The 26,367-nt window shown below is 39.1% G+C and overlaps 1 protein-coding gene across 2 annotated transcripts in view; it reads right to left on the bottom strand.

Annotated features, from left to right (window-relative positions):
- Positions 1-4,639: 4,639 nt before the first annotated feature.
- The window catches only part of TENM1 (teneurin transmembrane protein 1), a 773,658-nt gene continuing 751,930 nt past the window's right edge, over positions 4,640-26,367 (bottom strand). For both annotated transcript variants that reach the window (XM_072626495.1, XM_072626494.1), the window contains 5 exons: positions 23,401-23,697; positions 16,033-16,420; positions 13,092-14,312; positions 12,263-12,405; positions 4,640-8,814 (listed from right to left, as the gene is read on the bottom strand). In XM_072626495.1, the coding sequence (XP_072482596.1) occupies positions 8,056-8,814; positions 12,263-12,405; positions 13,092-14,312; positions 16,033-16,420; positions 23,401-23,697 (2,808 nt within the window). In that variant the 3' untranslated portion in view covers positions 4,640-8,055. The remainder of the gene's footprint in view (positions 8,815-12,262; positions 12,406-13,091; positions 14,313-16,032; positions 16,421-23,400; positions 23,698-26,367) is intronic.

Genomic DNA, 26,367 nt, shown 5'->3' on the forward strand with positions numbered 1-26,367 from the left:
GCAAATAAGGTGAGTAGCAACTTCAAAACTCCTTAATGTTTAAATATGTATTTAATGTACTTCATTGTTATGCAACAAAATCCAACTTTGAGGACATCAGGTTCAGTGAATCTCATTCTGTCCACTGCTGTGATATGTATCTCTTATGGCCACCACTGTCTAAACCTGCCATTCTTGTAAAGCATATAGAGAATAGAAGGTGATGCTGAATTATTTTATTTAGCCATTTTCTCTGTTGTATGCCATTAGTCCAAAGCTGTATTGGTTATTTGACGCTAAGACCAGTATGTTTATATAGAAAAAGATGAGAAAACATCCTGACCAACAATTGGCCTCTGTCTCAGGGTGTGAAGGCTGGTATAGAGACCATACATTTGTTTCATTTGAAGATGATGCAGTAGCTGGGTGACTCAGAGGACCTGGATTTTAGTCCTGGCTCTGTCACTTACCAACGTTCTGTGGGCCACAGTTTCCTTATTTGTAAAATGAAAGATAATGCTTCTACCTTACAGGATCATTGTTGAGGCTCAAATGAGAGGCTCAGAAGAGCACTATGCCAATATAAGATGGTATTCTGTACTTGTTGATTTAATGTTGGGTATGCTATTAGTAGAATGATAGTGTAATATAAGACTTAAAGTTTTCTTAAAGAATATTTCCAGAAAAAGATCTGACAGCCAAAATAGTACTTAGAAGATTGTTCAATATTCTATCATGCATTTTGTGTCTTCAGTTTACTAATTACCTTTGCACTACTTAGTCCTATGTATTTTTCTAGAGGAGGAAAGTGTTACTGGTTTTGGACTTCCAGAGTTTTAGTAAAGTTTTGTTTGTTGGAAAGTAATAGAGATAACTTTGCCAGATAAAAGTAAAATAAGTAAAAACTCATTTGTGATTCCTTTTTTTTTTTTATTAAACCTGGTCATTTAGCTAGGCCTTCCCTTAGCCCTAATGTCCATAGCATCTCTTGAGTATTTACCTTCCTCTGTAGTTATGCCGCCACCACCCTCATGTGGCCCTCATTTCTCCCTGTCTGCACTATTTAAAAATGTTTTATTGATGCTCTTTTTATTTCTGTCAGTTGTCTGACAAGGAAAATTGAAACTCCTTTGCTTGGCATTTGAAGCTCTCCAGAGTCCATCACCACCCTACCCTTCTGCCCTTCATATTCTTCCTCTACATTCATATTCTGTGCTCCAACCAAATTGAGTTTCCCTTGTGACTGAAGACATACCATGCCCTTTGCTTCCCCAGTGTCTTTGCTCAGCATTCCTTATCTCTGTAATGTCTTCCTTTGGTTTCTTTGCAAGTTGTACTTACATTCAACAAACATGGATTAATTCTAGCCAGCTCTTCTGGTGCAACATAAATGTAATTTCTCCCATGATACCATTTCTGATCCCTCTAGTCAATAATGATTTCCGTTATGCTTTGGACCTCTCTCATGCACCTGTCATATAACATTTAGTTTTACAGCTCTTTGTATTTGTGACTTCTGTGAATTTCATGAGGACAGGGAACTTATCTTGTCTAACCTTTGTATATCCCTTAGCACTCAGTACAAGGCCCTGCATACACAAGCCCTTGCCCTCAAGGAATTCACGCATTAATGGAAAAAGGAAAGCATTCCAGACATGGCAGATAACTGTGCAAAGGCTCCAGATATGGCAGATAACTGTGCAAAGGCATGGAGGGGACTTATGGAGTATTGTGTGTGTGTGGAGGTTATGGTATGGAGGGGAATGTTGTGCAAGAAGCCTGGAAAGGTCAGAAGGGGATCAGGTTTTGCCAGAGGCAATAGTTAACCACTGGAATCTATTGGGTAAGAGGAGTTGACATGGTCAAACCTAGGCTTTAGGAAAATCACTTTGGCAGCTGGATGAACGCTGGATTGGAGTAGGGTGTGACTTGAGACAAGAAGACCAATTAGGAGGCTATTGCAGTAGCACTGGCATGAGGTGTTGAGGGCCTGACCTAGAGCCTTGGTCATGTGAGTAGAGAAAAAGGATCTCTTGTATGTGAGAAATAGCATGAAAGTAGAATCAACATAGGGGAACTGATAGGATCTGTAGAGTGAGTGAGGGCTTGAGGATGACACCAAGATCACAAACCTGGTGGTACCCCTGACAAGGGATATGGAAGGTTGGAAGAGGGGTGAATTGAGAAATGTTTGTTGAATGAATGCACAGCCAAGTCCAATGGTAATGGTATTTGAGTTTTTGTTTTGTGTACTTCATTATTTGAAAGGCAGAAATACAGCTTGAAAATGAAAATGTTATGGTACTTTTGAAAACTTAGGAGATGGATCCTTTATGTTATTGGTGACAATGCCAATTCATTTAGATATGAAAATTAATAATTTTTGATGAACTTTGTGATTTCTGAGGGAATTAAAATATTAATCCCATTCCTAACTTTATTATGGTTGCCTCTCCATTTTGCGCTTATCGTGGTATATGGTGTGAGATCTAGGTGTAAACCTAATATTTGAAGGATTGTTTTCTGGTTTTCTCAGTGGCTTGTATAATTGAGTTTATAGTTATATACATCTAGACCTAATGTGTCTTTGTAGGAGGCTTCTCAGATATTTTTGTATTTTGAAGTTATCTTGAAGGAGATTTCTTTTTTCTAGCAGTTTTTAATTGCTATGTAGAAATATATGATTGTGTGATATTTTCTGAGTAAACCATTTTGATGTCTGAAAATTGGTGTAATTTTATCTTTGTCCTAGCATTTCTAGAATGAGTTTGCCTTATTTACCCTTGTATTTATTAGGCTTCCAGTATTTCTCCATTGCAGAGAGCTTTTATATATACATACTAGAGCTCATCCTATATTTTTCTATACTTTTTAGGGTCCTTACCATAAACATGTGCTAGATTTTTCAAGGCTTTTTCTGCCTTTATATAGAGCTTTGCTTCTAATGTAGCATTTAGCCTCTCTTTATTTTAATTTTTTGGTAGATACTGTTATGATAAACACAACCCTTTCTTACCTGTTTATTCAGGTAAGTGGGTATTACTAAATTTTTTTTGCATCATGTGCCCCTTCATCAGTCTGGTAAAGCCTATGGACCCTTTCTCAGTATCATATTTTTAAATAATTGAAGGAAATGGTAAATTCACTAGAGAGGTTAGTGAAAATAAAGATGTGATTTTTTTCCCACTCAAATTCACAGACTATATTTTCTTAGTTGTGCTGTGCATTTTAAAGTGAAAAAAAAACCTCTTATTAAAGTGATTTCATTGGAATTTGTAACATAAATTAAGCCATAGAAAAGTTGGCCAGCAGTATTGACATCAAGGTGACTGTCCAGGTTGTGGAGTTAGCCTTTATCCTTTTGTGTCATGAGCACTTTTTTACGCTGATGTAGAGAGCATGATCTCTGTGTAACTTAATTTTGGAGAGATGCTGTGGCCGAAAAGCATCTGGTCTCTAAACTGAGCTTAGCAGATGGATGCAAGAAGCCCTTTGAAGTCTCTACCTGGAAGTGCAGGACAAAGCTAGGGAAATGAAATAGCAGGGATTTAGGTTCCTCCATCACTGTAAATTCTCCTGCCTTCTCCCTCAGAATGAATTTGTACATACACCAAGTCCCCTGATGCTTTTTTTTTTTTTTTGCTTCTCTCATCTTGTTTGGACAAGAACAAGAAATGCTTGAAGATGCCACGATGATCAAACAGGAGCTTGACTTAGGAACTGTTACAGGAAGTGAAGCGCTTACTGGACTTCACCTATATTCAGCTGTAGTGACGCTTGTTTGGTCACTGGTGAGAAGCCTTTTTTCTTTATAGGATCAGGCTAATTTGAGACAGGACGCTGTGAGAATAAAGCAGGGCCCAATGTTACGATTGCACTTTTATTTTTTACAAATGAAATATTCAAAGTACTTCTTTCAAATATCGACACATAATATTAACTTGAGATATTTACAGCGTGTTGTTGCGATGCTCTTGTAGAAAAATGCATGCTTCTGGCTTGAAAACCAGAGCCAAATGCGAAAGACCATGAAACCGTAGCCACACAACAACCATGAGCCGGGACAGTATCCAGTCACTTTTCAGCACAGAAGTTAGAGCGGGAATACAAAATCGGAAGCTAGTGCTTCCTAGCAACAATGGCTCAGGCCATGAGAACACAATTTTCAGTATGATTAGAACCTCTAACTGTTATATTGAAACTGAAAATCTTGGCGTACACTGTAAACAGCTTTACTTTGCATGAGAAAGTAAGCAGCTAAAAAGAATATTTTTTTTTTGTGACATAAAGGCTATGCTTCACTTTCTCACTGATACTTTTGCCAGAAGAATATTAAGATTTAGACATCGTCATGGTTCATACAAGTAAAATATTTTTTCAAGGACACAATCTGATATACTAACATTTACTTAAGAGGTTAAAATCCACCACTAAATCTAAGGAAAGATTTTAAACTGCCAAACACATTTTCTTTGACAAATAATGTAAGATGACAATTGCCAAGACAAAACTCCACAGCAAGTAGAACTCTAAGTATTTTCAGTTACTGTTTAGGAAGTTATTTCCTTTTACACATAGTTGCAGACTTTGGTCCTAAATAGCTTTTGTATGAAGGACACTCTGAAATAAGTCACTGTTGTGTGGTTGAATTGTCTCCCCCCCCCCCCCCCCAAATACAGAACCTTATAGTAGGCTCTGTCAGAGAGCAGTCTGAGCTCTGAAGTTCTAGACAGGTCAGCTAGATTGGCATGAATTTCTCCAAATAAACAGAGTGTTTTCCATTCAGTCTGTAGGCTTCTGTTTTTTCACAAACTAAGACATACTCCCAAACGTTTCTTCTCTCAATGCTTGGTTTCTGTACCATGGCTGTTTATCATTGAACACCATCATTATGCTTGCCATGATATGTGAATGCATCTTTGCAAGTACAAACCGCTTTGCCCTGACCATTTTGGAGATGGCTATTATGGTGAGGGCCTGGGATGGCCAGGAAAATTTTTTTAAAGCAGCATAGAATGGATATAATGAAATGCTGGAAAATGTGTATGAATAATGATAAAAAGAGAAGGCATTTTAAAAAATCAGTAAGTTTTATGTCCATCTAAGCAGTTAGCATACCAAATTATGCACTGTCAAGTTTTTGTACACTTGTCTATGTTGTGTAGGTTATATATTTTTATATAGCGAATATATATATATTTATATAATCTAGATCTCCTAGATAAATTGGCAGTAAAGTTATTTTACATATTGTTTTGTGTAGATGGGTTAAAAGAAGATATTTACCTAGTTTAGCATGGTAGATGGTTTTTTTAAGGAAATGAGTACGTTAAAGTTTTAGTCTCATTTTCTGTAGGAGTTATGCTGCTGCTGCCAATCCACAGTCATTACATTGGCAACATAAAAATAATTATCTAGATGCCTATTTAAGTTGCACTTTGATGCTTATTTGGATCTCTAAAAATGTTTTGTGCAAAAAATATTCTTAAAGGAGAAAGAAAATTGGTTTGGCTGGCAAAAATAAACATGGAGACAAAGTATTTTACTCCTTGCCTCCACCTCAGACTTTCTTTCAAGTGAGAGAGTCCAGATCCAGTCTCTCCTAATAGCTTAGTTGAACGGTGCTTGGTTTTGTAGCTTCAGCCTCCTATGTATCATGAGTAATTGGTGTAACGCTTCCACTTTCATTAGGAAATGCAATGGAATTCTTTCAAATTGCAGAAGAATGTTCAACGAAGGCAGGCGTTCTCTGCCTTTCCCGTTGAATAGGTGCTGTATGTGTTAAATATATCTCTGTGGTCTCCTTTAGAAATGTCCAAAAATATCTCTTAGAATTACTACCCAATGAATGTTAACCTCTTGGGGTAATAAAGAGAAAAGTGGTGTATTTCAAGGCAGTATTAAAACCATAGCTAAGTAATAGAAAGTGCATTTCCTGAATATAATACAAATAGAACTTTAAGAAACTAAAGGCACAAGCTAACTAAATATGTATTACAAACTAGAAATGCACAGTTCAAGGCGATTACTATTAAGTAAAAGCTTCAAATTTTTGTTTCTAATGGATATTTAAAGCAGTTTGATATATCAGTGAATTGCAAAAAAGTATAATTGCTTAAAATATAAGTAAAATAGACTCTAATATTGACATTTGGATCAGTGATAAAATACATCACATTTATGAATGCACTTGCTATAACAGTTCATAAATTATTTTTTGTTTGTTTGAAAGAACATCAGAGCCTCTACAAACTGAAGGTCCATTTTTAGGCTGGTGTGGAAGTATTCAAATGTTCAACAAGTTGGTTTGTTAGAAATGATAGTATTCCATCCTGAAGAAATGCTGTGCCATTAATGTTGGTCTGGATTAGCAGTTTTTTGAGATGGTGAGCTTCCAAACAGACACAGACGAGAGAGCGAGAACTTTCTCATTTTGAATGCCTGTGTAAAAATGGAATCAATGCCAACCTGAAGGCTTTGGAACAGAAACGTTTGAACACAGCCTCTCTCTCCTGTCTGTGGACCGTTGCCTTCACTTGGCTCGGCTCTTCTAAAAACCTTAATGGGATTGTGTAATCTTGGTTAAGGTGTTTTTAAAAGAAGGGGGTCAAGGACCATGCATGTGGGTAGCAGTTGGAGAGACTCCAAACTGCCCTGAGCCCTCTGGGCCTATGAAAGATTGGAAGTTGGCTTGGGGGCCACAGTGTGGTGCTCTGTGCTCACAGTTCCGCCTGGCTCACCGAGAGGTTGCTTTTCAAGCAGGAGTCGTAGAAAAAGTATAGCTGATCTTAACAATAATCCTGGCTAAATATTTCCAAGTCCAAAGTTAGCCAAAACCCTTCGCAGAAAATGGCCATTTTCTTTGGAAGGGGGAGATGATTAAATAAGTAGGCGAACAGCGAAAATAAACTAAATCAATATTAGAAAAATGATTAGTGACTAAAAATCTGCACACCCCACCACGTAATTGAAATATTTGGGCGAGAGGCTTCTGAGTTCACTTAGTTGTGGGTCATAAATGTGGCTGGGAAATGTTCAATAAATAGCTGTAAAACTTGGAGGATAAATGTGGGAGTGGTGGTACATAATGCTAGCCGTGATGATGTTTGGTGCCTCTAGGGAGTTGGGCCTATTAATGCCTTTGGTATAGTAGTTACACCAGAGATGGCAGTTTGTGTGTGGAAGTAAGCACCGTGTCTAGTTTTCAGGTCTTAGTTCTTCTGTACTCTGCCTAAGTAGTTTTGATACCTTACTACAGATGTTGAAAATTCATACCCAGTCAGTCTTTAGCAAATTACTTCTGAGTATGTTAAACATTTAGTGCAGTGGTAACTCTGCACCATCTGTATTCCCAATAGAGACATGAGAGATTTCCTAGGCAGGTTAATAATTTAAGAAAGACTGTGTTTAGGTAATGCCAATCCATCCAGTCAATCTGGTGAAAATTCAAATCCAAACAGACTGTTCTGGAAAGAGTGCATTGGCCAGATGCTTGGTATCACAAGTACCAAGTCCACAGAAAAGTAAATAAGTGTTAGATAGCACTTGGTACAACTTGCAGGGAATAAAGGGGAATGTGCTCAGAGAAATGGTGGCTGAGGACATTTTCTTAATGATGTTCAAGTTTTCTATAACAGCTCTGTAAAATGGCTGGCAGTCTTTGGAAGTGCAAAGACTTTCAAGAAACTTTTAAAATAGTCTTCAAGTTAAGTTGATAGTTAAATATGAAACAGCATGTCACGATAGATAAATAGAACGCTGGCTTCTTTTTGTTATCTATTTCAACACACACCCAACATGACAATCTGAAAACTCAGTCTTTTTCATTGTTTGAGCTATACTTGTGGTTTTTTGAATACTGCCACACGAGAACTAAAAATCTTTTCTGTCATTTCTTGAAGAGTTTAAAGAAACCATATTAAAATACCATCTTCTGTCACATTGAAAGGCAGTTGGATATGTTTTTCCTCCATATTTACACATACAGAGTTCTGATCTAGAAAACCAATACAGTAAACCATTTTAAGTTTTAAAAACAGGCAGTCTTTGGTGACGCAAAGGCAGAGATTTTTTTTGTTACCTCCTGCCTATTTCGCTCTGTCTCATAAAGTGAATATTGTTGGCACTGTCAGAAAGTTCTAGATACTGCTCAACAGACAAGACAAAATAGCCATCATAGCCTTGTACCCTCCCGGTGCTCAGAAGCTGTTGCTTCTCTCCCTCTGTCCATGCCCTAATCCCCTCTTCCCCTTCTTGCAACCTCTTCTGTTCCTTAGTCCAGGCCTGAGCAACAGCTCGCTGTCTGGCAATTTCTAAGACGTGGTTCTTTTCTTCTTCTACAGTTGTTCCATACCTAATGTTAAAGCACAGAGTGCCATGTTGGAGCTGTATATCTGCAAAGCGTCTAGTCCTCCCATTCATCATAGAAGTCATCTGGGACACAGTAACATTGACACCATTCTCTAATATCCGCCTCCCTCCTGTGTTACCTATGAGAGCCAAGTCTTCCTCCAGAGATCCAAGTTTAATGAAGTAGTGAGTATCCCGTCCATCAATGGTAAAGTGCAGATTTTCCAGGTAATGAGCATTGTTGAGGATGGCAGCAATTCGGCGGCTGTCCTCATTGGCCACTCCTATAATGTCAGCAGTCACTGTGCCATCCTTGATGGCAAACTTTATACCTTTTCCAAATACCGACGGAATAGCAGCAAACCTGGGCTGTTTTCCTCCTTCCAGACACCTTCTGTCACTGTACCTGGGAGCCATGGGAAGTTGGTCCAAGGAAATGAAATTTCTAAGCTGCTTTTTCAACTCGCATTGAATGCCCAGGATAGTCTGGTAAAGAGAAAGACCAAAACATACAGCTTCATATGTTAGGAATCTGTCATCTGATCCAGTCATTTGAGTTAGATATTTTCTATTTTCTGTTCTCCTCAAAGATGATGAGGGATGAACCCCATGGTTTCTTATTATAAAATGATGTATCATGTGAAGTGTTATTAGCCATATTTACAATGTGAAATTAGTATTTTTTCCTAATGTTTTAATTCACACACTCCTGCTTCCTTAACCACTGTGAATTTAAATGGTTTCCCACTTTTTGTATTACACACACACACACACACACACACACACACACACACACACACACACACACACACACACACACACACACACACACCCCTTACGATTAAATCATCTGCTTGGTTTCTGAGTGATTTTGTTGAACATTTTGGTGCATCTTTATCCCTTTCTCTCGGGGTTCCCTGTAGTATGCCACAACTTCCCTATAGAGCTAGTTCAGGGTTTTAGTATTTGGAAATAGCATACTCTCCTTTTGGATAATTTCTTTCTTGGAAGATCCATTTCTCCTTGTACAATTCACCACAGAATCAAATCACTTCTTAGCATCCTACTTGTCACCTCGCAGCACATGCCCTAGTTGTGATTTGTCCTTTCTTGAAGAGGACCATGACATGATGTGCAAATGACTTTGATTTGAGTGAGGGCTGTGCAAAGTCACCAGCCTCACTTTCTCCTCCATCTGGGTCTAGTGGCCACATATGCATCAGAATGACTGGAGATGGCCCAGATTGCAGTGGGAGAACTTGGCCCTTTTAAGCTAAGGAATTTTCAGGTTCTTACTTTGAGTGAGGCGACACCCATTCAGTGAATAGGTCTCTTTAAGAAATGAATCAAGGATTCCCCAGTTGATAAGTGGTCAAAGGATATGAACAGGCAGGTTTCAGAGGAAGAAATTAAAGCTATCTATAAGTAAGTCATATGAAAAAATGCTGTAAATCTCTATAGATTAGAGCAAATCAAAAAACAACTCTGAGGTACCACATCATACCTATCAGATTGGCTAACATGACAAAACAGAAAGATGATAAATGTTGGAGAAGATGTGGAAGAGCTCATTGTTGGTAGAGCTGAGCTGATCCAACCATTCTGGAGAGCAGTTTGGAGCTATGCCAAAAGGGCTACGAAAATGTGCATACCCTTTGACCCAGCAATACCACCTCTAGGGTTGTAGCCCAAAGAGATCATAAAAATGGGACAAGGCCCTGTATGTAAAAAAAAATATTTCTAATAGCTCTTTTTGTGGTGGCCACGAACTGGAAATCAAGGGGATGCCCATCAATTGGGGAATGGCTGAACAGGTTGCGGTATATGAATGTAATGGAATACTATTGTGCTATAAGAAATGACGAAAAGGAAGACTTCAGAAAAACCTGGAGAGACTTATACGAACTGATGCTGAGTGAGGGGAGCAGAACCAGGAGAACATCATATACAGTAACAGCGATGACTGATTAATTTTGATAGACTTGGCTCTTCTCAGCAATGCAAGGACCTAAAACAATTCCAAAGGACTCATGACAGAAAATGCCATCCACATCTAGAGAAAGAACTATGGAGTCTGAACGTGGAGTGAAGCAGATTGTTTTCTTTTTGTTTTGTTTTTTCTTTCTCATGGTTTCTCCCATTCGTTATAATTTTACTATACAACATGCCTAATGTGAAAATATATTTAATATGAATGTATGTGTAGAGTCTATATCAGATTGCAGACTGTCTTGGAGAAGGGGGGGGTGAAATGTAACACTTATGGAAATAAATGTTGAAAACTAAAAAATAAATAAATCTGTCAAATTAAAAAAAATTCAAACGGGGAGGGAAGACACTCAGGGTTGCTGGCCAAAAGAGAAACAGTTAGTTACTATTTACATTCACTCTGAGTCAGGAGAGCCCCCAAAATAACCATCAAGTGGTGTTTGGCCAGGGGGACCTATTGTTGTCCAATCCCTAAGATAGGGACTGATTTGGATTTAAAGCATTGTTTTTGAGAAAGAAATCCAGGCATTAAACTCCAACTTAACGAGGCAGCTTTTCCCCCCCAAAAATTTACCTTCCTTTGGGCAGAACACTCTGAGGGGAAAGAAGGGTAGAGGTGGGTGTTGAATGGGGGGACCCAGCTTGCCATTTATAATTGGGCAACTCAGTTTGTCTTCCCCTCTCTTCTATCTTCTCCTCTCTTTATCTTCCCCTCCCCTTTCCTCCTTTCAGCCTTTTCTCTATTTTCTCTCTTCCTCTTTTCCATCTTCTCTATCTTCACATTTCCCCCTCTCCTTTATCTTCTCCTCCCTTGTCTGCTCTATCTTCTCGCCTCTATATTTCTCTCTCCTCTATCTTCACCTTTTCTTCTTTCTGCTTCTCTTTCTCTTATCTTTCTCCTCTCTTCCTGTATGTTCACCTTTTCTCTATTCCTCTCTCTTTCCATCTCTTCTCCTCCTCTCTTCTCCTCTCTTTTTTCTTTAGCTCCTCTATCTTTGCTTTATCTTCCCCTCTCCTCCTTTCTCTTCCCCTCCCCTCTACCTTCTCCATCCCTCTGTCTTCTCCTCTCTTCTCCATCTTCCCCTCCATCTTCTCTCCTCTTCTCTATCTTCCCCTCCTCTTCTCTATCTTCCCTTCCTCAGAGGAGAAGATAGAGGGGAGAGAAGATGGAGGAGAGGGGAAGATAGATGAGAAGAAAGGAGAAAAGGAGAAGATAGAGAAGGGAGACAAGTGGAGAAGGGGAGGAAAAGATATAATAGGGGAAAAAAGAAGAGAGTAGGGAGGGGACTTACCTTCAGTAGAGGACGTTGGTCCTTTTAAACTAAGGTCTTTTCAGGTTCTTATTTTGACTGAGGCAACACCCATTCAGTGAATAGGCCTTTTTAAAAAGTGAGTCAAGGGATGTCCCCTTTAATTAAAAAAAAAAAAATCATACCTGGAGGGAAGACCCTCAGGGTTGCTGGCCAAAAGAGAAACAGTTACTATTTACGTTCACTCTGAGCCTGGAAGACCCAAAGAATAACCATCCAGTGGTGTTTGGGCAGGGACCTATTGTTGTCCAATCCCTGAGATCTGGAGTAAATTGGGTTTAAGGCTTGGCCTTTGAGAAAGAAATTTAACCAGTAAACACCAAGTTAACTAGGCAGCTTTTCGCCAACATTTACCTTCCTTTGGGCAGAACACCCTCAGGTGAAAGGAGAAAGGATCTCAGGTGAGAGATCTCTATTTGGAGTTGCAAAACCTATCTATGCATACACACATGTATGTACATATGCGTGTGTGCCTTAGTAGAATAATTGGGGCATTAGTGAATTTATCTTTGGGCACTTACTAGCTGTGGGACTAGGGGCAAATTACTTCTCTGAAGTCAAGTATCTCTTTGTTTATTCACCAAAGGGAAGTTTTGGAGGCAATGTTTATTTTTTCAAATGAAAATTTCACAAACCTTTCCAGGATCCCACTCTTGAGTTTTTGTTTGAAGCTGCAGAAGCTCGTAGGTTAACTCGACGCTTTCTATTTCTGGTTTTGGAAATCCAGGCAGCACATTGTGTAACTGGAAACCAAACAGCTCCAACCAACTTCCAATATCTACACGTGCAAATGAAGTGGAAACAAAAGGCACATATTCACTTGGCAAACGAAAACCAAATCCCAGTACCTCCAAACCTATCTGATGCCATGGAGTCTTCTAGGAAAACTCATCTTTTGATTTAAGAGAATTTTAAAAGCACCTGAGGGACTGCAGAAAACCCTCCTCTTTCCAAATAGGCTATAGCAGGGGTGGGGAATTTGTGACCTTTTGATCAGGCCAAGTTTGACAGAACAAATCCTTTCATTAAGGGGATTTGTTCTGTGGAGTTTGGATTGAGTCAAAGGGCCACTTGGGAGCCACACATGGCTTTGATGCCACAGGTTCCCCACCTCTGCTATCAATTCACTGCCCAGAAACTTCTTAGAGACAGACTACCCTGACAGTGAAATCTAATTGAAGTTATGCAATATAATTCTGTTTTTTCCCACTCTGCTACTTCCCATAAACTGTGAAGAATGAGAAAACAAACAGAAATAGCAGCTTAAAAGAAAAGAAACAGCATAGTAAAATGGAAAAGCATCTGGTTTGTTGTTGACTTGCATGTTTTTTTCTCACCCTCAAAAACTAGGGAAGGGAGCAGATGTATGTTAGCTTGTGGGTTCCCTGGCAGGAAGTAGCAACAGCGAGGCTAGGAAGAAGTAAATGACACCAAGTTCTTTGTAGTTTTATATTGTTCAAATACCTGTGGTGTATTTAGTCACATCTTGTATTCTGCCAACAGGATAGTTGTTTTCGAATGAGTAGAGGTTGAATGGTTTAGGAAGATTGTTCAGATGCTTCCATATATGATGGTTAGGTGTTGTCCAACGTCCAGCAACAACATCATAATCTCTTTGTCCCATGTGGACTAGTTTTGTAAGGGAATCGTAGAGTCCACCGTGAAAACCAATGACTACTTGAAAGTCTGGGTAAGTGTCTTGATAGATATCACCATAAGGTGTGTACAGCATCTCTTTGATCACCTGCCCTCGGCTACTGAACACAGCCAGTGGGGTTCCTGTATTGTCACAGGCTACGTAGTATTCTTCCCCACTGCTTAGCTCCATTGCAATGAGGTGACCTTGAAGATCATAGTACAGTGAGGTAATCTCTGAGCTTGTGTGATTGTAGAGATGGGTAACTCTAATGGGATTGCCAAGATCTGCATAAAAGAACTGGAGGTGCTGTCCTAGACTGGATTTACTGGCGACACGTCGCCCAAGCCCATCGTAATAGTATTGCACAGTCCAGCCAGAAGCCTTATTGTAGGCTTTGTGTAGTAGGCCGTTGGAATTATAGTCAAATACATCATTTCCCCTCTGGCGCAGAAAGCCATCTTCATCCATCTTATACTGAATTTCTCCTAGCCTGGTGATGCGGTCTCTGAGGTCATATCTGAGAGGTGTCAGGCGAGCACTATTCCCATGGCTTAGAAGGTTGATGTTCCCATTCAGGTCATAACTGTAACGCCACTGGGTTTTATCATTCACAGAGACAGTCTGCAGTTGACCATCAGCATCATATTCATAAAAGTACCTTGTTATATTGGCTTCTACTCCTACTCTTATGTCACATATTACCATGCGGCCCATATTATCGTATTGAATGGTCATCCAATAGGCAATCGCCTTCAGGATTTCATACTGCACTTCAATCACTTGTCCGTTGGCACTGAAGATCTTGGTGTGTTTCATGACTGTAGTGGTTATGACTTGGTTTAAGTCATAATTGATTACACTGAATTTTCCAAACTGTTCTGTCCTCCCAGAAACGTCAACATAGCGGTATAGATCTATCGGCAGAGGAGTTTCATTTATTACAGCTTGCATGCTGGTGACCCGAAAGTTGTTATAACTATAGTCAAATCGTGCATTCACAAGGCCTTCTTCACTGAATCTGAAAATCTGACGACCAATAAGAGGACCTATATAGAAACAGAAACAAAATCAGATTGATAACAAAGTTAGATGACAAGTGTTGCTGAAAATTAAGGCAGGTCTATTTTGGTTTTACACAAACTTTCCTTCTTCCTTCGTTTTAATGCTTTCTGAAATATTTTGATATCTGGAAATACATAGACTGAAGAGTATAACAGTACTTTCTCCAGTGTTCTCTGTAAAGTACTGAACCAGACCATTTTATAAAGATCTTCTTATATAATGTGTATACGATACCTACTCAATTATTGGGAATGACAAAAATCAGGCAAGTATATAACCACAACTATGGGGAAGAACAGATTTCTTTGATGATGAAATGTTGAAGGCCAGTGATATAGCACTCAAACTCCTTGATTTGGCCATTTGTGAGCCACAAATTTGGTGGATTCACAAGGGCTGGGAACTGAGCTTACACTTTTAACTTTGACCTGCATTTTTGGGAGCCATTTGGGTAGGCACAAATCAGGATGTGTGTAGAGTTTGACTAAGTAGTACTAAGCTGAATAACTCTAGAGGCTGATACTTCTAGGAGTTTCAGTCTTTCTTGGAGCCACATTGCCAATATCAAAGGTCCTTACTACCTCTCACACGTAGCCAGTGCAAATATTCTGTCTCTATTGTCTCCCTCATCCAATCCTATAATACATGGCTACGATCATGTTGCTTCTATGAAATTTTGTTGTGCTTTCAAAAAGCTTGGTTTACTACAAAGGACTATGGGATAGACAAAGTATTATTCCAAACTGGAGGAACTAAGGAGGTTGGGAAAATTTTCTTTCTCATGTGAAACCTTGCTTTCTTCAGAGCAATGGAAGCACCTATGTTACTTATTATAAATAATTATTAGAAATAAATATTTTACTTCTGAGATCATTCCAGCAATCCATCCCCTCTCCTTCTATGGGTGCTGAGCCTCCTTGATTCCACCTTGTATAATAATCATTAATTGGCCTTAACACCCTTGTCTGATTTTTTTTCCTTCCAAGAATGTAAAAGTGTTTATATTGTAAAAATATCATACAGTTGAATGAGAAGCAATTACTCTGTGTACTAAATGTGCTCTCCCTTTATGGCCATAAATATCAAAGTTGTGTCTCGATTAAGCTGAACATTGCCTGCTCTGAGGTCAAGACTTTTTTTTTTTGCTTTAGAACCTTCTATGGTTCCTCATTACCTTCACATTAAGTACTAACTCCTTAAACTGGCATTCAGGGTCCTCCAAATAGGGTTCCAGCCTAGCATTTGAGGCATATAGCTAACATATCTGGCTGGAGTCGAAGGGGGAACTAACTAAAATGGATTTGTTTTTATGTTCTCTTTCCATTCTGACCTTATCACAACATATCCTATCTTTCTGACTCTCCTCTAAGCCTACCATCTTTATCTATTGAAATACAATCATCCTTTAAGATCTAGCTCAAATATCACTTCCTCTGTGATGTGGTAAGTGATTTATCCCTCCTATAAACTCCCATAGCACCTTGTTTGTACTTCTCACAGACACTTCACTGTAATTCAGAATGAAATGTCTTGTATCTATCTCCTCTACTAGATTGTAAGCTCTTCTGGGTCAGGGGCTTTTTAAAAAAAATCTTGGTATCTCACGTAAAGTTTTGTACTTCATAGTGAGTAGTATTTAGTAAATGTTTGAATGAATACTGGTATAATTTTAAAAAAAGCAACTTTGTAAACTTCATAACAAACCTGTTTGTCTATATCTGATTGTACAAATAAATCCATCGTGCATCAGATGTATTGTCTTAATCACTCCAGAAGACTCTTCGTATGTAAATGTGACTTGAGTGGTATCATAGAGAATCTCAGACAGTCTGGATTGTTTAGTATACTTGTAGAGAACTCTGCGCCCTGTCCCAAGGTAAAGCGTCTGCAGGAGTCTTCCATCTCTGGCAAAGTCCTGGATAAAAGAAGTGCTACTATCTGGAGGAATGTAGATATTCCGATAGTAACCCACTGAAAGCATGGTTTGTAAGCTGTGGCGCACCATGCTAGGCATGGTCACCGAAAGGAGGCAGTCCGATTGGTCATATTCAAAGATATAGCGTCGCTGGCTATGTAAAAGGAGCATCACAGACTGAAAAAAACAATCAAAACAAAATAGAATCTTTTGACATTTGAGTTACAGGCATGGTTTTTTAGAAAATCACGTTCATACACATCAACTTTTTCCTTAAATTCCACCTAATAGAATGGTTGGTATTCTTGAAAAGTATATAAAGTCACATTTTTGCAAACTGAATTCTATCCCTAGTACACTCGGAGAACTTGTTTTGTCTCATGTGGATCTGTGTTACAAGCAGAGATTTTTGTTTAACTGTTTCCTCAAGTGGGACCCATCTTTGCCAAAGAAAGCTGTGCTGAAACAGTCCTTACATCCAGAGAGATGACTGCAAACCCACAAACGATAGCACCAGCCCAGGCAAGCTGCTAGGTTCCAATCCTCCTTCTGACGTATTGCTGTTGTGACTTTGGCACTTAAATGGCACTTAAACCTCCCAAACCTCAGTTTCCTCCGTTGCAAATGAAGGAGTTGGACTAAATAATAGCATGTCTCTGAGGCTCATTCCTGTTCTAATCCTATGAAAAAAACAAATCAAGTATATAGATATACATAAAGACATGAAGTGTCTGACAGGGAAGGTTCACTCTCTGGGTTCAGCTGTTGAGAAAGTGCTCATTCATTACTGGCTGGTATCTTTTTGATGTGGGAAGTGAAAGCACTCTGCCTCCTCTTGCACCTCCCTCACCCCCAATCAACCAATAGAATCTGGAGCAATTCAAGGTTAACATGCAATGTCCTGAACTTCAAAACTGGTTTGATGGGTGAAGTTCATAAAGATGTTTTGTCTACAATAAAATAAATAAGTACAGCCTTAATGTTAAATATAAAAATAATAAAGTCTTATGTTGCTTTCCTACCTAGAAAGCTGGCTTCACTATTCTGTCCCTATTCAAATCCTGTCATCTTGAAAAGCTCAACTCAAACACTAAAGAAAGAGTTCACTGATCACTCTGGAGAGGCAGCAGAGAGCTATTAAGTCCTGAGATCCGAGGTTCACACCCCTCTTGTCCCACTTACAATTCTGCACAGGCCACTTAATAAGTATAGTAACATGTCTGTAGTGCTTCATGGGTTGTGAAACACATGTTATCTCACTTGGCTGCACCAAGGACCCCCTGAGTTAGGTGCTATTATCCCCTTTTTCAGATCAGGAGAATGACCTTCCCAGGATTGCAAAACTACAAAGGGTCTGGGGCAGCATTTGAACTCAGGTCTTCCTGACTTCCAAGGGCACTACTGAGTTGCCTCTCTGATGGAAGGGATCTTTCCCTCCCCTTTGCACTCCTGGCCATGTTCTGGCCATACTACTCATTTGGCATTTACTCCTTATGACTGTCTTATTTTCTCCTCTAGCTTGTGAACTTCCGGGGAGCAGGAAGCCCCAGGGTGCTGCAGGTACTCCATAAGTGTGTTCATTGCCATGGCTTCTTTTACTTTGCAGATGAAATTTTGACACTCAAGCCTAAAAGGCAATGAGGAAAATGAGCAACTTGCCACTGAGCTCAAGTTCTCCTGCTAGTGTGAAAGTCTTCAGGGAGGAAAGGCCACACTTGTACGATGTGCATTTGCAAGGGAATTGGGGGGAGGGTTGGGGCCTAAGGCTCTTATGGTTAGTGGATGCTTTGTGATAGTTCAGTGCCTTTCTAGAAGAAGAGGCAGCCAATACCAGGGCCTTACTCTGACAAAAGGTGAATAACTTGGGTTTTCCCTATTTTTCTGTCAATCTGCCATCATGAACAAATGACATGTCACCATATGGCCTGCACATATACATATCCATTGCCAATCTGCTTGGCTCAGCCTCAGGGCTGTACCTTTTATAGTCTTTCTACTTGCCTTGCCACCCCCTTGTACCACATAGTTATTGTCGTCTCCTGTCTCCCTCTGGTAAGCCAGCCACTGTCTGAACCCTGTGCCCTTGTGGTCCTGATGCCACTCTTATGTCTAACAATCCCCACTTTGTTTCTGAAGTTTTTTGCCAGTGACAAGACCATGAGTTACAAGATTATGAATCTCTCAGATGTAAACACTGTTTCTCAGCTATCATTTGCTCCTTTTTCACTTTGGGCCACCACCACAGAACAGCTTTGCCAAGACTCCTTGGCCCAGAGAGCTTGCTTAGCATCTACAGTGCTGCCTCAAGGATGTAAAAAGGCCTTTTATTACTGAAATGACTGAGTGGGAAAACTAGGTCTATTCTAAGTTATTTGAAAGACTTGAATAAAATGCCAAAATATTTCCCATCTTCAAACAAAAAGATTTGGTTTTATGTGTGGTTGAACAGGAAACTAAAGAGGATAGGTATTAGAAATGTGCTAAGTCAAAGCATGGAAATTGACCACAAGATGGCAATATTGCTCAGAACGGAGGGTTCAGTCAATCAATGTGTTCAGTCTGGCTCTGCGTTCTTTAGGTCTTTGAGGTCAAAAGTAGCAATTTCAGTGGGGTGGAGCCAAGATGGCGGAGTAGAAAGACGCATATACTCTAGCACTTTCCCCACAGCCCGCAAAATACCTGTAAAAAATGACTCTCAACAAACTCTAGAGCAGCAGAAGCCATAGAACAACAGAGTGAAAGAGGTTTCCAGCCAAAGGTAACCTAGAAGGCCAGCTTTTGAGCCTGAATGTCTGGGTGGATGGTGGTCCCATAATCAGATCTAAGCAAGTCAGGAGGGCCAAATGGTTTTCACTGAAAGTGCAGAGTTTGATTGTAAAAGTGTCTATCTCACAGGACACTGAGTGGAGCAGAGCCCAGCCCTGGCCACACAGCACTGGGAGGAATAGGACCTGAACAGACCTCTGGGACGGAATTCCCAGCAGGGAAGGTCCCAGATCCCTCAACCCACAAGTGACAAAGAAAGCTTCAAAGGTCAGTGTGGGACGGCTTTCCCAACTGGGCAAGAGGGGAATGGGGTTCATCCAGCAATAGCCCTAGGTCACAGCAACAACAGCAGCAGCAGACTGCAGGCAGCTATGGTGGCTGGGAAGCAACGTGAGTCCATAGTCCAGGCAGCTCAGCTTAAAGCCTCTGGCAGTAGGGAGCAGCTGATCTAAACCTCAGCCCTGAGTGATGCCCTGCCCCCACCCAAAGCCCCAGGGGAAATCGAGCAACTGAGTGGAATCTCAGTCTTGAACATGATACTGGGGAGAGGAAGGGCAATAGGACCATCCTCTTGACAAAAGATTCAGAAGTCAAATAACTGGCTGGGAAAATGCCCCAAAAAGGGAAAAAAAAGACCATGGAAGGTTACTTTCTTGGTGAACAGGTGTCTTTTCTCATCCTTTCAGATGAGGAAGAACAAGGCATACTGTCACAGGAAGTCAAGGCCCCTGTCTCCAGGGCCTCCAAAGTGAACTTAAACTGGGCTCAGGCAATAGAAAAGCTTGAAAAGCCAGTTACCAGCTTGCTAAAGGAGAACCAAAAAAATGCTGAGGAAAATAACACCCTTAAAAAGAAGCTAACTCAATTGGAAAAAGAGGTTCAAAAAGCCAATGAGGAGAAGGAGGCTTTAAAAAGCAGAATTAGCTAAATGGAGGAGAAGTTTCAAAAGCTCACTGAATAAAATAGTTCTTTGAAAGAGAGAATTGAGTTCAGGGAAGCTAATGACTATGACATCATAAACCAAGCAGTTAAAAAACAAAACCAAAAGTTTGAAAAAATAGAAGATAATGTGAAACAAACATCTCATTGGAAAAACAACTGACCTGGAAAACAGATCCAGGAGAGACAATTTAAAAATTATGGGACTACCTGAAAGCCATGATCAAAAAAAGAGCCTAGACATTATCTTCCATGAAATTATCAAGGAAAACTGTCCTGATATTCTAGAACAGGAGGGCAAAATAAATATTCAAAGAATCCTCCAATCACCTCCTGAAAGAGACCCGAAGAGAGAAACCCCTAGGAATATTGTAGCCAAATTTCAGAGTTCCCAGGTCAAGGAAAAAATACTGCAAGCAGCTGGAAAGAAACAATTTGAGTATTGTTGAAATACAATCAGGATAACACAGGATCTGGCAGCTTCAACATTAAGGGATCAAAGGGCTTGGAACAGGATATTCCAGAAGTCAAAGGAACTGGGATTAAAAACCAAGAATCACCTACCCAGCAAAACTGAGTATAATACTTCAAGGGAATCAATGGTCATTCAGTGATATAAAGGACTTCCAAGCACTCTTGATGAAAAGACCAGAGGTGAAAAGAAAATATGACTTTCAAACACAAGAATCAAGAGAAGCATGAAAAGGTAAACAGGACAGAGAAATCATAAAAGACTTTCTAAAGCTGAACTGTTTACATTCCTACATGAAAAGAAAATATTTGTAACTCTTAAGACTTTTCTCAGTATTTGAGTAGGTGGAGGGATTGTACATACACACACACACACACAGAGTACAGGTTGTGTTGAATCAGAAGAGATGATATCCACAAAAAAATAAATAAATAAAATAAAAATTAAGGGGTGAGGGAGGAAAATACTAGGAGGAGAAAGGGAGAAATGGAATGGGGCAGGCTATTACTCATAAAAGAGATAAGAAAAATCTGTTCAATGGAGGAGAAAAGGGAGAAGGGGAGAGGGGAAAAGTGAAGCTACTCTCTCCACATGTGGCTTAACTAGGGAATAATGTGCTCACTAAATTTGGTATGAAAATCTATCTTACACTACAGGAAAATCTATCTTACACTACACTACAGAGGAGGAGACAACAAGTTGGGGAGAGGAATGATAGAAGGGAGGACAAATGGGAGAAAGGAGTAATTACAAATAAACACTTTTGGGAAGGGACAAGTTCAAATGAGGGAACAAAAAAAAAAACAAAGGGGGATAGAGTAGGACAGAGGGCAATATTTAGTATTAAACAACATGATTATTATGGAAGTCTTTTGCAAAATGACATATATTTAGTCCGTATTGAATGGCTTGCCTTCTCAGTGGGGATGGGGAGGGAGAGAGAAAAGTTGGAATTCAAAGTATTAGAAACGAACGATGAGAATTATTATTGCATATAACTGGGAAATAAGAAACACAGGTAATGGAGTACAGAAATTTATCTTGCCCTACAAGAAAAGAGAGATGATGGGGATAAGGGAAGGGTGGGGTGTGATAGAAAGGAGGGTACATTGAGGGAAGGGGTAATCAGAATGCAAGGTATTAGGGAGTGGGGGGAGGGGAGAAAAATGAGATGGGGAGAAAAAGTGGACATGTTACAAAGTGATGTAAAAGCAATTAGAATTAAAAAAATTGACTGAATTAATTACTGAGACTAAATCAGAGGCATCTTTAGTTTAGGGAAAAGACTTTTAGTCTAAGTTTCCTAGAGGCAGGTAACCTTAGGTAAAGTTTGACATTGATGGAAAAGTTAAGGTTTTAATGGTAAATTTGGTTTTATAATTGTTATTTAATCAGGAACTACAACATGTATAGAAAGGCATGTAAGCCACTGAAGACTTTCCTCAAAAGATGTCCCTTAGCCAATGTGAAATTGTAGTCATATCTGAAACCTGGTTATTGGAACTTTCTATTTTAAGATTCTATGGGCCTATTAACTGACTGTTCTTCCGAGACTAACTCCGGGTATGGACAGCAAGAAAGGCTGTCTGAGCCTGCAATCCATGATGCCAGTAAGCCTGTGAGATGCTGGTATGAACTGCAAAAGGTGATCTCATGAGAAGAGTGGGAGAGTGGCTGTTCAGCTTGGGCTTAGGTAGGATTCTCCTGACTCAATTTCCCCACTGACACCTGGCAGACTTTAAGCTTGATTGAATGCAAGTTGACAATCTACTCCTGCCTGGAACTGACATGAAGCTGGGGAGATATTGGTTCCCTGCAATGTCCCTACTCTTGGTGGCAATTTCCTATAGTCAAAAGGTTTGGAAGCTTAATACCAGATCCATTACATTATAGATTGTTGGTAGGGGAACATCTGAGGTTAAGTCTAAAATTAAGCCATTAGGCTTAGGACTTTAGACCAACAGCAGTAAGTTAGGGTCCTTTAATTCTTAGTAATACTGTGGAGACAATTAGGTCAAGGGCTTGTGAAGTTAGCATACATAAATATTATTTGTGTCTTAGTTGGTTAATGTTAAAAAAATTCTTTTGTGGTCTATATTGTAAATGCTTTAAGAGAAGTATCACCTGACCAAAAGTTGGAATTGTTTTATGTGATATGAACTGTGTTAAAAAATGAAAAATAAAAAAAATTTAAAAAAAGTAGCAATTTGGTCCAAATTTATCCACTGAGAATATCTAATTAAATAATTATATATATTACATTAAAAGAAAATGCAGGGTTTTTTTTTTAAAAGTAATTTCCAATGAATGATTTTGGGGAATGAGTTAGATTTTTTCAAATCAAAATGTAAGTGTGCTTGCTATGTGTAGAACACTTTCTTCTTAGGTACTGGGGAAGGTCAAAGTTTAGATGGGACACCTTCCTTCACATCATGGAACTGAGTATTTTGCATAAAAACCCTTCAAAATACCTGTGGTTACCTTCAGGAAAATTGTCATAAATCAAGATGGAAAAACAAATGACTTATGATGGGGAATATTAATAAACTAAGTCCATAATTCACCATTGCTTTCATAAGAGAATTCACACAACCACAGATTATTACTCAAACCATAGTGCAGGGAAATACTAACAAAGTGCCTTATTCCTACCATGACAGTCCCCTGGCTAAAATAATCTCACATTTTTCCAGTGATATTACCTTTCTGTGAGCTTTCATATAATAAAAAGAGCATGAACAAATATGTTAAAAGGAAGATAAACAAAGGTATTATTCCAATTTGAATTTAAAACAATACATGGCAGGATATGGTCTTGTAAGAAAATTTTAAATTGAAAAACAGCATACCTATTTAATTAAAACACTTGCTTTGCTGTATTACAGAAAATGTTAGTCAGAAAGCAGGCTTGCCGTGAAGGTAATTACTCTCATCTCATTTAGATTCTTATAATCGTAGATTTTAACACATGCACACTTACCTTCTCTAAGTAAGTATAGCTCCATATTTTCCCATCAGCCCAGGTTCGTGAAATTATCTTTCCACCCTGGTCATATTCCATTTTCTCAGTCCATGTTCCTCTTTGAATAAAAGTTACTAGTCCTGAGTGTGAATAGGTGATGTTTACTTCATTATATCTGCTGATGGGAGACCACAAAATTGGGCGACCAGTCTGGTCGTAAAGAATCCGGAGGGTGAATTTCCGATGGTCATCATAGATTTTTCCTGTACGAGTTATGTGATCAAAATCTATGGAGAGCAGGTTTCTGTTATGGGCCTAAAAAGCAACACACATACAAAATATTTCAAAACTGGTTCTGGATCAAGCCTCTTTGGTGGGTGGGGAAGGGGTAGAGAGCATAAGTGATGTTCTGATTCTTCTCTGGCCAACGTTAGCCTTCTCTAGCTCTACTCCCAGTCTTTCCTTGAGGATGGCAAATATCTCCTTCTGTGGAGGGAGCATTGGGAAGAGGAAGGATGATTGTGGAAATGGCAACAGGGGTAACCATTTCCTTGTCTTTTTCCCCATCTCAACTCCTGAATTTGTTGCCAAAACTTTAAATCACTTATGGTTATGTTTTATGTGAACTAGATGCTTAATAAGGAACAGAAGAAGTCCTATGCTACCAGTCAGATCCTTGCCCCTCTCTTCAGAAGTTCCAGTCCTTAGTGTCATTGCTCAAATATGACATTAAATCCTAGACAGAATATTCTGGATTCCATGCTTGCTACTGCCAACCTTCTTATAAGCACAATCCTGTATCCCTTCCTAAATATTAACTCAACCATTGCCCCAGGGAGAATGTGACTTAGAAAGTCTGATAGCTAATGCAATTAGTGGAACATAAACCAAAAAAATATGAAAACAGACCCATGATGTCTTTCCCACTAGCAACTTAACTGATTTACAGATGACTGAGAAAGTTGAGTCAAAGAATTAGCAGGCACTACTCAGCGTCTTCAAGAAAAGCCATAAAAATGAAGTCGAAGTAGCTCTGCTAAGGAAATATTAGCCAAGTCAGTTGTTTGACACAAAATAGGTAAAACAACTGGAAGAGCTCCATTTTTCCAATATTTCAATTGGTTGTATTGGGTAGACCTAATTAATTGTTCATGTCGACAAAATTGGTTTAAAAATTAAAAGCTCAGCAGATAATCTGGTATCATGTAAATAAAAAAAATTCAAAGACTAGCACAGGAGTGATATTACATGATATTAGAGATGAAAGGTATCTTCAAGACAACTGAGTCCAATCTCTCTCCCCCACTCCTGTTTTTCTTTTAATACAGAAGGGAAGGGTTGGATTAAAACCCATGTTGCTGAGTTTCCATGTGAGAACACATTTCAGTATTTCTCTGGATTTTAGTTAAGCTTGTTAGTTTATGCAACTAAATGTATCCTTTAAGAATCTATATTTAAAAGCAATTTCATATTGAAAAGATTTTAACAGAGCTAGCATAAGTATTTCTTGTATATGATACTTCTGGAAAATGGATGACAGGAAATCAAACCAGTAGCCTTAGGAAGATAGAACTGAAGTTGAAATTTAAATAAAACAGGTCAAATAATAAAACTCTTAGAATCTCAAAGGATTTTAAAAAGGAGGAAAGAAGGGGGCCCCACAATACCAGATTATCATCAACAATCCTCAAAATCATTTAGTGTTGGTTAAAAACATGGAAAAGTCGATCATTGACTCAAACTTGATATAAAACTCAGTCAAATGCAATACTGGAGGGTTTGATAAATCCATGAAAATTAAACACTGGGGAAAAATTCCTCTGGAAAAGGATCCAATTCCTCCTTTGGAAAAATTAGGAAGCAGTTTGGTAAGACAACATCATATACTATGAAAAACTCCAAATGAACACATGACTGAAATACGAATGGTCACAACATGAAAAATTAGAGAAGGAAAGGAAATACTTCTATAGCTAGAACTTCGGGGAGGATTCTTAACCAAAAGATAGAGTTGATTATAAAAGATAAAATAATACAATTGTATTACATGAAATTCAAAAGAGCTTTTACCAAAAAAGTAATGTAAGTACAAAATGAAGAGAAACAGCTGAATGAGGGAAAAAAAACTTTGCATCAAACACCTGATAAAAAGTGATAGTCAAGATATACAGAGAGTTAACACAAATAGAGCCATTCTCCAGTATACATGTGGTCAAAAGATATATGACCATCTGTCAACATCAGAACACTTGAAAAATTACTTTGAATCACTAACAAAAGAAATTCAAAGTAACACAACTCTGAGATTTCACTTCACACCCATGAAATCAATAAAGCTGATAAAGGATGGAAATTTAGTCAATGCTGAAAAGGATCTGTGGGAAGATAGCTACGCTAATAGGTCATTGGTGGAGTTGTGAATTGGTACAACTTTTTGGGAAAACAAGCTAGAATCAAGCAAAAAAGTAATGAGTCTGACCATTACTTTTGGTCAATAGTAATTGACCAAAGTACTTTTGACCCAGACATCTCAGTACTAGGAAGTCAATAAAAAAAAGGAAATGTTCCACATATGCAAAAATCCTCCTGAAAGCATTCTTTGTTCTTAGTTTTACTTCACGTAAGACTCAGGACAAAGTCTTGGGGTACAACAATAGTTAGGAGGTGTGATGCGTAGATAAATGATGAGCTACTACATGAGACTGAGGAATGGTCAGAGAGGTGGAGAACTAAGAGACAGAAGCATTGGGAAAACTCAGAAAAGAATATACAGGAAGAAAAAGGTGGTGAACAGTGACAAATATGCTACAGGAAGTCTGAGATGAAGATTGAGAAAAGACCGTCAGATTTAGCAGTTAAGAAATCTTTGGTAATGGCGGGGGGGGGGGGGGGGGGGGAAGGGGGGGAAGAGGGGAAAGAGGGGACAGAGGGGGAGGGGGAGGGGGAGAGAGAGAGAGAGACAGAGAGAGAGAGGCAGAGAGAGAG

Source organism: Notamacropus eugenii, chromosome X, assembly GCF_028372415.1.
Source record: "Notamacropus eugenii isolate mMacEug1 chromosome X, mMacEug1.pri_v2, whole genome shotgun sequence".
Taxonomy (NCBI): Eukaryota; Metazoa; Chordata; class Mammalia; order Diprotodontia; family Macropodidae; genus Notamacropus; species Notamacropus eugenii.